This window comes from Teleopsis dalmanni, chromosome X (assembly GCF_002237135.1).
Source record: "Teleopsis dalmanni isolate 2A chromosome X, ASM223713v2, whole genome shotgun sequence".
Taxonomy (NCBI): Eukaryota; Metazoa; Arthropoda; class Insecta; order Diptera; family Diopsidae; genus Teleopsis; species Teleopsis dalmanni.
Genome location: NC_051848.1, coordinates 13,822,201 through 13,836,893, shown reverse-complemented (window position 1 = coordinate 13,836,893; position 14,693 = coordinate 13,822,201). Strand labels below are relative to the sequence as shown.

Here is a 14,693-nt window from a genome sequence, read left to right as displayed (position 1 = left end):
AACAAAGAATAAGTGAAATATATTGACTATTTTTATGAATATATGCGAATGAGGAAACAATCATTCCTATAAAATGGTCATACTCCATTTTTAGTTCATTACTGTTAACACCCATAATCATCGCACAACGATTTTTTTTTTTATATAATGAAAAAAATAATACATGGCTGAGGTCATAACATATGATTTTATGTATAGAGATGTGGTGACCCAAGTGTTCAGAATCTTGAATTCACTAGAATATATATTGAAGTGACAATTAGAGTTCTCATAAAAATGATGTTTTAAAATATTAAAGCATGGAAAGAAACTTCAAAATCAGCGTTCAGCGTTCAGCGTTCTATACTATATTTTGTATAATTCTCAATAAAATTAGTATAGATGCATTGTGAAAAAATGACATGTCTATAGAGGTCAAATTCCTTGCGAAGCTCACTCAAAGCTTGAAAGCACACATGTTTTTTTGTAATTTTAAGTGTGTTTATTAATGATTGGTTATGAGAGCTCTTTCGAGGAGTACTAATGCTGAGAAAAGATCGTTTTCAAACATTTACGCTAGTCCATCCAAAGAACTCCATGCAAATAAATACTTGGTATGTATATATAGTTTTGGTGGTTTATCTCGCATATATTTCGCAAAGTACTCAATTTCAGCCAAAGCTTCTTCTTCTAATTGACCAGCCTTCCTTGAGTCTTCAAAAGTGTGTCCGAAAAGTTCTTCTTCAATGAGGGGTGCAGGTGTGAAGTAAATTAATGTGGCGTCTGGCGAGCACGAGCAAATAATAATCGTAAGTTAATGGAAATGTGAAATAAATTATTAGAAATCGTAAATAAATCGAGACTATTTCGATTGATTTTCATTATCGTTTAGAGTAAATTTTGTTGAACAAAAATCAATATTATAAATTTAAATTAATCATAAATTATAAATTAATTTTCATTTTCATTTTTTCTCCCTCCAAATGAATGACTTCGGAGAAATTAAGATTTCAATTAATAACATCATAAAGATAACTTATTTCACAGATCTATGACAAAACCTTTTCAAAGAATATTTAATAAAGTTTTTATTCAAGCATTTTCAGTGATGAGCACAATTAATATAATATATAAAATGATGTAATGTTAAAAGGAGACCCAAGGACGAATAGTATGTTTTTCATGTCCATTTAAGATACTCATCCCTTGAATTGTATTTCATTTGATTTTTTCAATGTATCCCATGATTTGATTTGCCTAGCAACACACACTTAATGAGTTCCTTTATATTGTAATGACCAATTTAATATGAATTATAATATTATCTTAAAAATAATTTATGTTCCCACAACAATAACGTCATAAACAGATAAAAAGATTGAACTTCATGTTAAAAAGAAAACCAGTGAATGTCTAATAAATTAATTCAAAGGATTGCTTTACGTATTAATATCGTCCCAAATCCAGGCTTCTAAGAACAGTTTACGTATACGTGGTGGCTGTTGCAGAAGTGGTGGCTGCGATGGTCGTGATGATGGAAATGGTCGAGGTGCATGTGCAGAGCTTGCAAAAGCAACTCTATTACCAATTTCAGCAGCACCCAAGGGCTGACCGGTACGCATATAAAGAATTCCAGGTCTAGGAAGTGAATGAAATACGGGACGATATCCTATATTTAAATACATGTTTCTTAGTAATTGTATGAACTTTATATCATTTGAGTGCTAATAGATCATATTAATTTTTTTCGACTATTATATAAAATTTCTGCGCACTCAACATCTTTACTGTTATAAAGTATAAAATAAAGATTTAGTGAATTCAGAATTCTAAAATGTGAATAAAAGTATTGAAAGAGAAACTTATAAAAACACATTAAAAAAATCCAAATTTAAAATTCGAAAGTAAAGAACTTTATATCCTGCCTTATACCCTCCTCACTTTTGAGTAAATCGAATACTTTTCCTTGTCTGATCCTTATAATGAGTTAGGCGAAAAATATTGAGCGGTGTTAATTAGTGCTAAAAACACAATGTTTTAAATTTACAAACAATTTTATAAATTAAATTATTTCATATAATCTTCAACCACTTTCTGCCATTTTTCGGCTACAATCTTTCCTTCTGTATTGAAAAATATCAAAATCACACAAGTTTTTTCCACAGCCTTCTTTTAAGGTAAACTCAATATTAGAAACTATAATGTCAAAAATTGGAAAACAATATAATGTCAGGCAATAGAATGTCGGAATTACACGATGAATGGTTCAGAACTTCCTAGATAAGATCTGACAATTTTTGATGTTAACAAACACCGTAATCACCATCTTATAGTGTTCATATATCCATACTTCTTCAATTCAACTGATTATTAACGTCATTCAGACAATGAATATGCACATATAATATTCAAACACAGGTCATTCTAAAAAGAATTTTATCGTCATTACTAACGTGATGTCTGCAATGTATATGCAAAATCTGATAACCATAGACTATTAACAGCCTGGCGTTGTAAAAGATATATCACGCATCAAGTCCCACACAATACACATGTAACATTTGCATTGACCGCGTAGCATTGGATGACCCAAAAAAACAGTTGGAGAAGAACAGTTGGAAACGAGATGTCTAAATCATTGAATGAGCCTTACCATATATCACGAGACATTGACATCACGAGATATTATATTATATTATCAATACTTGAACAGACATAATACGCTAATTAAATATTTTCATCACTCGAAAACCAATAACCGATTACACAAATATATAAGGCGTATATATACACAATATAAAAGACAACCAATAATGCACTGAAAGTATCCTTCATTTATGGACTTACACCCGCGATCAATTATTTTGAATTGCATTTTCTATAATGGCAATATGTCATCTGTTTTTATATTATATAATAAGTATTCTTATAATATTAACGTTTCCTGTTTGTTTATTTACAATAGCTTAATCAAAACCAGTAAAAATGATTAACCCGTTTCCAAAAATAATAATTTCAAGCAAAATTATAAGATAAAAAAAAATTTTGATTATCAGTCTTTACTTGTTTTGATCAATGAAAATCCAGTTTTCCCGAAAATCTTTACGAATTCTCAAATTTTCATTGTCTTGAGTGTCAACCCGGTTAATTTGACTTGCTACGAATACGGAGTCTAGAAGTTCTTCTTTTGCTACTTCACTCACTTCTAAATAAACTGGATAAATGAAGTCTAAAATTATAGCAAATACATAGGACATATATTAGAATTTTGTTTTTTTTATTGTTGTATATTAAAAATCGACTCTATATATCGGTACATCGATATATTCGTTTATTATTATTGAATATAAAAACAAATATGTATTTTACCTATATTTAGCCCTAACTATAGCTCGAAAGTCAGTTTATGAACATTTTTAACACTATCTCCAACTTCCGGACCAGGCACTTATCCGGACACATATAGCGGGCAGAGATTATACTGATCTTGAAAAATAACTTATAAATGAATAGAATCAATCAACGCTTTTTTAACTGAGACATAGCAAGTACTTGAAGTGTGACAATCACAGTTTCTTGAGACAACCAAGTCATGGGGACTGTCTTACCCTCGTATCTAACTTTATATTAATAAGAACCCTAGGATCTGTGTAGCATATCTTAATGTAAGTCAGTTTCCATATTTACAAATTAAACTGATTAAAATATAAAAATATATAAATTTTTTCATAACACAATGCTAAAGACGTCTGAGATTTTGCAAACAAAGTAGTTTTAAATACCATGCAATTTTAAATAAAATATATATATATAGTCTAAAGACAGATTTTCAATAACCAAAACCAAAACGTTATTAAAAGACTAAAGACTATTCCAACTAATATTTGAAAAAGATTTGAATACTTAGTCATCATTATTTTTACATTTTATGGTCGTGGAAAATCCAATTTTCTTGAAAGTTCTTACGAATTCGTACATTTTTTTTCTCTGGCTCCACCTTTTCCGTATTTTCAGTAGAAACTGTAGTGTCTACAGATTCGATAAGTTCTTCAATACTTTGTTCAACTGCTGATTCCAGGAATACTGTGTCCGCTTGCAAAAAAATAATTCTATCTATAAAGCATACGCATAAAGGAAAATAAATTAATTTTTAGGTAGCAAAATGTTCACCAAAGGAAAAAACTTTTATAACTATTACTATAATCAAAAAAATATCCATTTCGTCGTTCTAAAGTACCGAATGGCCGTAAATTGAAACTATAAAAAATAGCTAAAATTAACAGGGTGTTAGATTCGAACCGAGCTCAGCGCAGCGACTATAGTAGTTTTTATGCAACCTAACCTAAACTGTAATCAGCCATTAGAATTAGGAGTAAAATTTCTCCCGCAGTTTTCGGACATTTTTGAGAAGAGACTTACGGATTATATAACCATGAACAAAACATGACTTTTATTAAATCACGGGCATATCCATAGCCCGTGATATCAACAAACATTACCTAAAACCGTTTAAAACGTAACTATAGGTTGAGGGAGTGCAGTGTGTAAGCATAGTAAAAGGATAGAAAAGACGTACTGAAATTTTAAGTCCATGCTATAGTTATAAAATCGTTTGTTAGTATTGTTAATGTTGGTCAGACTCACAAGCAGCATTACGAACATGAAATCGAATGATCAAAAATGACCTGAGATCAGTTTGCTTTCTACTTATTACTGCAAAAAAATTCTCGTCTACTTCTACTAAAAACAGAGCATACGCATAGAAAAAGAGAGAGAACGCGCGAGAAGGAGAAGGAAAGAATTTAAAACTATTAACAAATGACATCTACAGATAATCGGTCCTATCATTACTCATTCTTAATTTATCTATATTTAAATATATATAAATAGATATGTATACATAGACTTACATATATAAGGCCGTATTCAAAATTGAGTGCTTTTTCAGAGTGATGCTCTATAAATAACATGAGTTTACAGAACTTAACTGTGTATGTAAACTAATTTATAGGATAAATCTAAAAATAATATTGAAGAGCTAATAACTTTTCCCAATCAGTAAAAAGCCAACTCTCTGGGAACTCTGAGAACTTTTAACCGATTCACAGTACTGATTCCTATCATCCACGCTGTGGTTTATTTTTTTAAAAGATCGCCCGCCCATACTTGCAGACCCATCCAATATCCTGCAATTACGCCGGTATATATCTAAGCAAATAATATTGAATACAAGAAGTCGGAAAATATTTTAAAAGAGATGAAAGTCTCTTTAAATAAACAAAGGTAAAAAGATAGCATAAATATTAAGCAATAAATAAATAAAATGGAAATCATAAGCAAAGAAGAAATAAAATCAAAGTAAAAATAGAATAAAAGAAAAAACACATCAAAAAAAGCTAATATAAACCAATAATAGTTAAAAATAGAATAGAGAAGCAATTTTAAAATAGAATAAAAGAAGACAGCATGCTTAGAGAAATTAAGACAAAATAAACGTAATAAAATAATAATAAAGAAATATATGTAAGCATAAGTGAGAAAAGATAGGTAATTAAAGTTGGAACCGTTGGTGAAAAGTTAAATTAGTTAGAGTGAGATATAAACGCGTCAAGATGAAATAGAAATAGAAAATTAAATTAAAATATTAAAATATTAGTTGAAAATAAATAATATGTAATAAATGGCATAATGTGAGGAAATATATAAAATTATGAACCAAATTGTGCACCAAAAGTTGTAAGATCAGAGTAGAAATCAGAAAGAGATATTAATAGCAAGTAACTTGGTTTGCAAAGAGATTAAAGTGTTGTAATTAAAGTGATTACTTCAATCATTACTGAATATATTCAGGAATTTCTATGTCACTTACTAGTTACAATAAGAACAAAAATGTTCTACCATAAAAGGAAAAATGATCATTTGAAAGTACAGATGGAAAAAAAATTATTTTAGTTAGACATAAGTTAGCATAGAAAAGTCTAGATAAGCACTGATTTTTTATAAAATCATTAAAGAACTGCTCCTAGGCTTGATAACATTTTATTTCGAGAATTAGTGTGTGATAAGATCTCCAGATAAAACCTTTTCGGAGGGTTTCTGGTGTGGCTTTTGTTCCAGCACTTTCGGTGATGAGCACAATTAATATAATATATGAAATGAAGTGATGTAAAAAGGAGACCCAAAAACGAATAGTATGTATTTCAATTCCTTTTAAAATATTCATCCCTTGAATTGTATTTCATTTGATTTTTTCAATGTATCCCATGATTTGATTTGCCTAACAACACATACTTAATGAGTTCCTTTATATTGTAATGACCAATTTTATATGAATTATAATATTATCTTAAAAATAATTTATGTTCCCACAACAATAACGTCATAAAAAGATAAAAGGATTGAACTTCATGTTAAAAAGAAAACCAGTGAATGTCAAATAAATTAATGCAAAGGATTGCTTTACGTATTAATATCGTCCCAAATCCAGGCTTCTAAGAACAGTTTACGTATACGTGGAGGTTGCGATGGAACTGGCATAGCTCCATATTGAGGACGTGCAAAAGCACCAACACCAACAGTAGCAGAACCAGGAACAGCAAAACCAACAGCAGCCAAGGGCTGAGCGTAACTCACAAAATAGCTATCATATAAAACGGGCATGTAAGGATACCCTAAATTCAAAAATGTCTTAATTAGTATTCGTCAAAACACCATGGATTATATCAATTATTTATAAACTGTTGTATGAAATTCCTATGAACTCAACATCTTTATTCTTATAAAATATAATATAAATATTTAGTAAGTAAAGATTTCTAAAAAATGAACCAAAGTATTGGAATAGATACTTATAAACATAACAACTTTATTTCTTAACATAACTCATCCTCGCTATATAATCCATGTACACATTAAGAAATAATCAAATTCAAAATTCAAAAATAAAGAACTTTATATCCTGCCTTATAACGTCCTCACCTTTGAGTAAATCGAATACTTTTCCTTATCTGATCCTTATAATGAGTTAGGCAAAAAATATTGAGCGGTGTTAATTAGTGCTAAAAACACAATGTTTTAAATTTACAAACAATTTTATAAATTAAATTATTTCATGTAATCTTCAACCACCTTCTACCATTTTGCGGGTACAATCATTACTTCTGTATTAAAAACTATTATTGTTTTATCTCTAAAAACCGACAAAAGTATTTTTCATATCACTCTTTAAGGGCCAGCTCAATATTAAAAAAGATAATGAAAAAAATCAGAAAACAAGATATCAGACAATAGAGTGTCATGTCTACACGATAAACACTTCAGGGCTTTCTAGTTCAAATCTGTCAATTTTTGCAAGTTTTTATATAGTAAAAATATATAGTAAAAATTTCACTTAAAAACTTAATAAATGAATGGAATATTTACAACTGAGAAGAATATGATAATGTGATTCGAAAGAAGTGGAAAAACTTTTTGGAAAATCCTTACAAGTCCAACCGTAAGCACAATTAGTCTAAAACCAATTACTCTATTTACTACCATATATAAAATATCTCAACAATTTTTACATTAGATTTTCTTCGTAGATCCATGTTTCTTCAAAGTTTCTCCGTACTGTCGGTGCAATAGTTGGAGGTGCGGTCGCTGTACCAGGCATTGGACCATTTATACCTACAACTCTATTTGCAAGAAGAGCAATAGGACTGTCATATGCTATCAGTGGTCGCTGTTCTAATGGTTTAAAAAAAAGTCTTTTATGCATATTAAAATTCGTAACTAAAGGAGATTTTAAGTTCATAAATTAACAAATAATATATATAACCTATATAGTTCACACAAAAACAAATAACTGCATATTCTTCATGATTAATGTTTTTTTGAAAATTCTAATATTAGTCCCCGGCTTTTTTAATTATTTGCTAATGTTGAAATAAGAATTTATATTTCTTCGAAATGCTTCAGTACTCGTGTGTGTGTTAATTTGTTCGTCCGAAAGGACCTGTCTTTAACCAAATCTAAGAAATCTGGGTAAAACAACAAATTTACAACAAATCTACAATAAATAATGCATATATGCAAGGTTAATTATATGTCTATTAACAGATGAAACGAGTGTGAAGAGGAAGGGGGAGGTAGGAAAAAGTTCTCTAAAAATACATTTTAGCAGTGCAAACGTATATTCATTCAATATATCTTAAATATATCTTTTAAATTTCTATTTTTCGCATACTCAGTACGGTTGATATTTTCAAATATCCATGTTTCTGAGAAATCTTTGCGTATATTTATTAAATTTGGCTCAAAATAGGGTGGCGAATCCGCTATTCTTTTATCATTTACGTTAAAAACAGCATAACGAAATTCACCACCAACACGAACTCTACTTCGTCCGTAAGGATATCTTAAACGTTTGACTAGAAAAATAAATGAAATTACTATAATTAAAAATAATTTAAAAAATACAGAAATGAAATTATGTTGGTATGAATAAACAAAAGTTTCAAGATCTTATAGAATATGGAGGTAATATAATACAAAAGTACAGTAATATCATTATATTGATAAAACCACAGAACTAACTAGCGTCTTAAACATAGCAAACCTATGAAGTAGCAGAATTGCTAATATATTTTTCTAATAGTTGAAAAATTTTTGGATACAAATAATAGTCCATCGCAAGAAAACTGGCTCACTTAGATCCACACATTGCGCTTTATTTAAGTATAGCTTCCAATAATTTTTATACATTTTATTCCAATATAGTAAAAAATAAATATCGAAGTCGTATAAGAAATTTAACTAACTGAGATTTTAGTAGTTCTATAAATCTATATTGAATATTGAGTGTTTTTTCAGAGTGATACTCTATAAATAACACGAGTTTACAGAACCTAACTGTTTATGTAAACTAATTTATAGAATAAATCTAAAAATAATATTGAAGAGGTAATAACTTTTTCCAATCAGTAAAAAGCCTACTCTCTGGGAACTCTGGGAACTCTTTACCGATTCATAGTACTGATTCTTCAACTTCCACACTGTGGTTTATTTTTTCAAAAGATCACCCGCCCATACTTGCAGACCCATTACAAGTAATATTGAATAAAAACAGTCGGAAAATACGAGGGCGTCTTGATAAGTCAGTGACTTTTTAAATTTCCCGCGCAGTTCCTCCAAATACAACAGTGCTGTCATCAGCTGTAATCTACCAGTGGGCAACTTTGTAATTTTGAGCAAGCTACGTCGTTCAGTTGGCGTTTGATAGCCGTTCAAAGCAGACAACCTTGTGAATTTTTTACGAAAATGGAACAAAGCGAATTTCGTGTACTGATTAAGCATTACTTCTTACGCAAAAAATCCATCACTGAAACTAAGGAGAGACTTGATAAATACTACAGGGACTCGGCACCATCAATTTTAATGATTTACAGAGTTCCATTGTGGTCGTACCAATGATAAATGATATTGAAATGATATTGGATGATCGGAGAATAAAAGTGCGTGAGTTAGTTCATGCTGTAAGTATCTCAACTGAACGGGTACATCATATTTTACACGAATATTTGGATATGAAAAAACTCTCTGCGAGATGGGTGCCGCGATTGCTCACACTCAACCATAAGCGCAATCGTGTGACCACTTCAAAAAAATGCTTAGCGATGTTTCGAACGAATTTTTGCGCCGTTTTGTTACTGTGGACGCAACATGGATCCATCAGAGTTTGTTAGCCAACAAGGTCATGGCCACAGTTTTTTGGGATGCAAGCGTCATTCACATCGATTACCTCGAGAAAGGTAAAACGATCACCGGCGAATATTATTCAAAGCTTTTGAATAGATTCGACATTGATTTGAAGCAAAAACGGCCGCATTTGGTGAAGAAGAAAGTGCTGTTCCATGCACGTGTGCACACTTGTCTAGTCACGATGATTGGGATACGAACTGCTACCCCATCCAGCATATTCTCCAGATTTAGCCTCCTGCGACTATTTTCTGTTTCCAAACCTAAAGAAATGGCTGGGCGGTAAGAGATTTGAGTCGTATGAAGAAATCTTTATGCAGATGAAACAAACGCGTATTTTGAGAGCTTTGAGAAAACCTGTTATTTGGAGGGAATAAGAAAATTAGAAAAACGCTGTACTAAATGTATCGAGCTAAAAGGTGATTGTATAGAAAAATAAAATGTTTATTTCCCGAAAAAAATTTTATTCAAAAAGTCACTGACTTATCAAACCGCCCTCGTATTTTGTTTTAAATTGTTTTAAGGTGTTATGTCAAAAATAGTTTAAAGTCGATTTTGTTTTTTTCAGATTAAAAATTTTATTTCGATCGTCGTTTTTAGTATATTCCTGTACGTATTTCAGCAAATTTGCATTTGCCTTCATCAACAGAATTCCTAATATTAGGAACTCCCCATATTTAGTATGTAAAGACTTCTAAAATGTTAATAAAAGTATTGGAACAAAAACTTACAAACATGACTTTATTTCTCAACAACGACTTATTAATTCTATTAATGTTTAATTCTAACTAGTCTCTCATCGGATCTTATCTATGACACTAACTGCGTTATCAGAATTTACTTGAATCTTCTATTTGAAAAACCAAAAGAAATTAACAGGACTGTCTATATGAAACGGAAATTCCCTGATAAATACATCAGCTGGTGGCCAGTTATATTATATGCATTCATAAAGAATATGCTTAGACGTTTTAACATTCATTTCATATGTAAAAATTGCCTCCGAATAAAATCCATTTCAGCATTCAAAAGTACTGTAGTAATGTCAGTAAAATAGCCTAAAATTTTTAAAAATAGCTGACATTTTATAAAAAAAATAAAATGAAAATTGAATGGGTTCCAGATTTCCAACTCATCTTTACTTAACATAGCGATTATAATAGATCTTTTGTGCAACCAATCTAAACTTAAAGTATGACTTTATCATTAAATCACCGCCACAAATCGATTATCGGCAATTTCAGGAAATTAAAAAAAGGGAAATTGAATATAATAGTTTTTGCTTAAACAAATCTTACAATATAAGCGACTCAGATTATATTGCAACGAACCAGTCAAAATAGTTAAATTAAGTAGCTTTTCTTTCCTCCATATCGTTCTTAATTCCATTAATTAATCACAATAGAGGAAAATCTTTATGCATGTCAATACGGAAATTGCAACCATTTAAGCATTTGCCCATTGTACATACCATCATTTATTAAACTAAGGTTATTATCAGTATTGAAGAAGAGTTTCAAGAATTGATTGAATTCACCTTTTTTTGGAAAGAATTCAAATGAAGTCATTCGAGTTTTAAGAGCTCCGTAAGATGCAGTTTCTATTCATACTTTGACAGCACTATGTGTTTGTAAAATCAAGCTAAAATCAATCAGGTTCTACATTAAATATGTTTGTATAAATCACAGACTCTAAATTATACAATAGTCAAGACATCAACAAATCCAACATGCAATTCTTGGAAAATATGAAACCTAACTGTTATTTTATACGACCCAAAACCAAAAAGAAATGAAAAATAAATATTAACGATTTCAATACTTAGTCATTATCAATTTTACATTTTCTGATCGAAGAATATCCAATTTTCTTCAAAATTTTTACGAATACGTATCTCTGTATTTTCACTTTCGACCTCATCTTCATTAACAGACAAAGCTGTGGTTTCAAATGACTCAGTGAGTGATTCTAGATAATAAGCTCCTTCCGTTTCTTCATCTATTGGTTGCTCGAAGTAAATATCATCTAATAAAAAAAATTATTTTTTCAATGATACATAAACAGACTTCAGATTTTAGCAGAACTGACTGGAAGAAAATTAATGAAGATGAAAGTGCAAACCAAAAAGTGATCAGTTAAAGAATACATCAACACATAACATACATATGCTTTTATAACAGATTAAGAAAACTGTAAGTGTGTAGGTTGAGTTAGAAGCAAAATACCAAAAAAAATGGTCATTGTCTTTACTTAGGATCTTCGTACAACATCCAAACTTCTTTAAAATCCTTACGAGTTTTAGCTTAACTATGCATCAAACTAATACTAATAACTCTCTTGCTGTCATGATTTAGTACACCTGCGTCATTAAAGTCGCCTCCAAATCTACTACCACCTACAATTCAATTTACAATTAGTAGATACTTATTTAGTCCTGGAGACAACTTATCAACCTAGCAACGACTTATGGAGTGAAAATATTATATTTTGTTCCAATATATGAAATTTCAAATTTCTAAGATAAAAAATTTTGCTGGAATATTAGGCATTCGTGAGCTTTTTCAATTGAAACTATAAAACTGAAGAATAATATGCATATACCAATACAATACAATACATAATACATATTACCTACAATCTACAAGACTTTTTTTAGGCTTAATAACACCAGAAAAAACAAGAACACGAGAGTCTGAACTCAACATCTATCGTCATTAATAATCTTCAGCCGACTTCTTATAAAGCACAGAATCCTTCGTTTGACTAAAGACTGCAATGATATTCAAATTACCGTTTGCGATGACATCAATAACATACATATAATATCATAATTGTGTACAACTTTTTTTTAAAAGTGCATTGTAGTAAATTATAGTAAAAATTTCACTTAAAAATTTAATAAATGAATGGAATATTTACAACTGAGAAGAATATGATAATGTGATTCGAAAAAAGTGGAAAAACTTTTTGGAAAATCCTTACAAGTCCAACCGTAAGCACAATTAGTCTAAAACCAATTACTCTATTTACTACCATATATAAAATATCTCAACAATTTTTACATTAGATTTTCTTCGTAGATCCATGTTTCTTCAAAGTTTCTCCGTACTGTCGGTGCAATAGTTGGAGGTGCGGTCGCTGTACCAGGCATTGGACCATTTATACCTACAACTCTATTTGCAAGAAGAGCAATAGGACTGTCATATGCTATCAGTGGTCGCTGTTCTAATGGTTTAAAAAAAAGTCTTTTATGCAGATTAAAATTCGTAACTAAAGGAGATTTTAAGTTCATAAATTAACAAATAATATATATAACCTATATAGTTCACACAAAAACAAATAACTGCATATTCTTCATGATTAATGTTTTTTTGAAAATTCTAATATTAGTCCCCGGCTTTTTTAATTATTTGCTAATGTTGAAATAAGAATTTATATTTCTTCGAAATGCTTCAGTACTCGTGTGTGTGTTAATTTGTTCGTCCGAAAGGACCTGTCTTTAACCAAATCTAAGAAATCTGGGTAAAACAACAAATTTACAACAAATCTACAATAAATAATGCATATATGCAAGGTTAATTATATGTCTATTAACAGATGAAACGAGTGTGAAGAGGAAGGGGGAGGTAGGGAAAAGTTCTCTAAAAATACATTTTAGCAGTGCAAACGTATATTCATTCAATATATCTTAAATATATTTTTTTAATTTCTATTTTTCGCATACTCAGTACGGTTGATATTTTCAAATATCCATGTTTCTGAGAAATCTTTGCGTATATTTATTAAATTTGGCTCAAAATAGGGTGGCGAATCCGCTATTCTTATATCAATTTCATCTAAATCAGCCTTACGAAGATCGCCACCGATACGAGTTCTAAACCCTCTCGAAAAATATTTTAAACGTTTGGCTAAAAAAATAAATGAAATTACAAAAAAATTAAAAATATACAAAAATAAATGTTTGTTGGTGTGAATGAACAGAAGTTTCGGGATCTTATGGAATATAAAGGTAATATAATACAGTAGTATAGTAACATCATTATATTGGTGAAACAATCGAACTAACATTATTAAGATATTGCAGATGTAATATCTTAAAAATCGCAGACCTACACAGTTGTAGAATTGCCAATTTATTTCTAACAATTGAAAAATTTTTGAATACAAATAATAACTCATCGCAAAAGACTGACTCACTTAGATTCATTCATTTATAGATCCAAGCTTTATTTAAATAAAGTTCCTAATAATTTTTATGTATATCATTTCAAAATAGTGAAAAGTATATATCGAAGTTGTATAACGAATTCAACTAATTAAGACATTAGTAAGTAAATTTATTTTTGAGCTAACTTAATTGAGTCGTATTAAATACTCGGAAATTTGAATGTATTAGTAGTGGATTCTTATATTCTAAAGAACTCACAAACTTAATAAAACTATTAGAAGTAGTACCTTTTAATTGGGAACGTTTGCAGAAAAAGTTATATTAATAATGATAGTATAAAGGAAACGTTTGTGTAGACGTTCTATCGTTTATAAAATCGAAACCTTTAACTGTATATTTTCTTATTAATTTGATTTGACAAAAATATAAAATAAGATACGGTTGTATAAATAAAAACTAATTAAAGATATTAAGTAGTTTTTCCCTTTTAACAATTTTATTAGAATCAGCATAGCAACGAGGTCCCGATATTTTTTTATATCAACAAATAAAATAAACAGTATAGACAAACATTCCCGAGAAATTATCCTGACTTACTTACTTCATAAACGTCATAGGGATTTGACAATAACAGCGCCATCTGTGTGTCAGTCACATGACTTATTAAGTGATGTGTTATCTATTAAATAACCCTGGGTATTTTTATTCATATTTTCTTGTATTTTACGTGTATTTAGTTTAATATTCTTAACAGCCAATTGTGTATTTAGTAATTACTTTTTATTAGTGCTGACATGCAAAAAAACTG

At 29.9% G+C, this 14,693-nt stretch overlaps 1 protein-coding gene across 10 annotated transcripts in view; it reads right to left on the bottom strand.

Annotated features, from left to right (window-relative positions):
• The window catches only part of LOC119687727 (CD109 antigen-like), a 38,038-nt gene that overhangs the window by 5,989 nt on the left and 17,356 nt on the right, over positions 1-14,693 (bottom strand). Inside the window, exon 6 of one of the 10 annotated variants that reach the window (XM_038102155.1) lies at positions 11,559-11,742. The exons of 5 other annotated variants lie outside the window; for them this stretch is intronic. In XM_038102155.1, coding sequence (XP_037958083.1) covers positions 11,559-11,742 — 184 coding nt within the window. Of the gene's footprint in view, positions 1-1,422; positions 1,649-3,042; positions 3,209-3,902; positions 4,093-6,442; positions 6,651-11,558; positions 11,743-14,693 lie in introns of all 10 variants that reach the window. 4 more of the 10 variants (XM_038102153.1, XM_038102154.1, XM_038102159.1 and 1 more) reach the window with 4 other exon arrangements.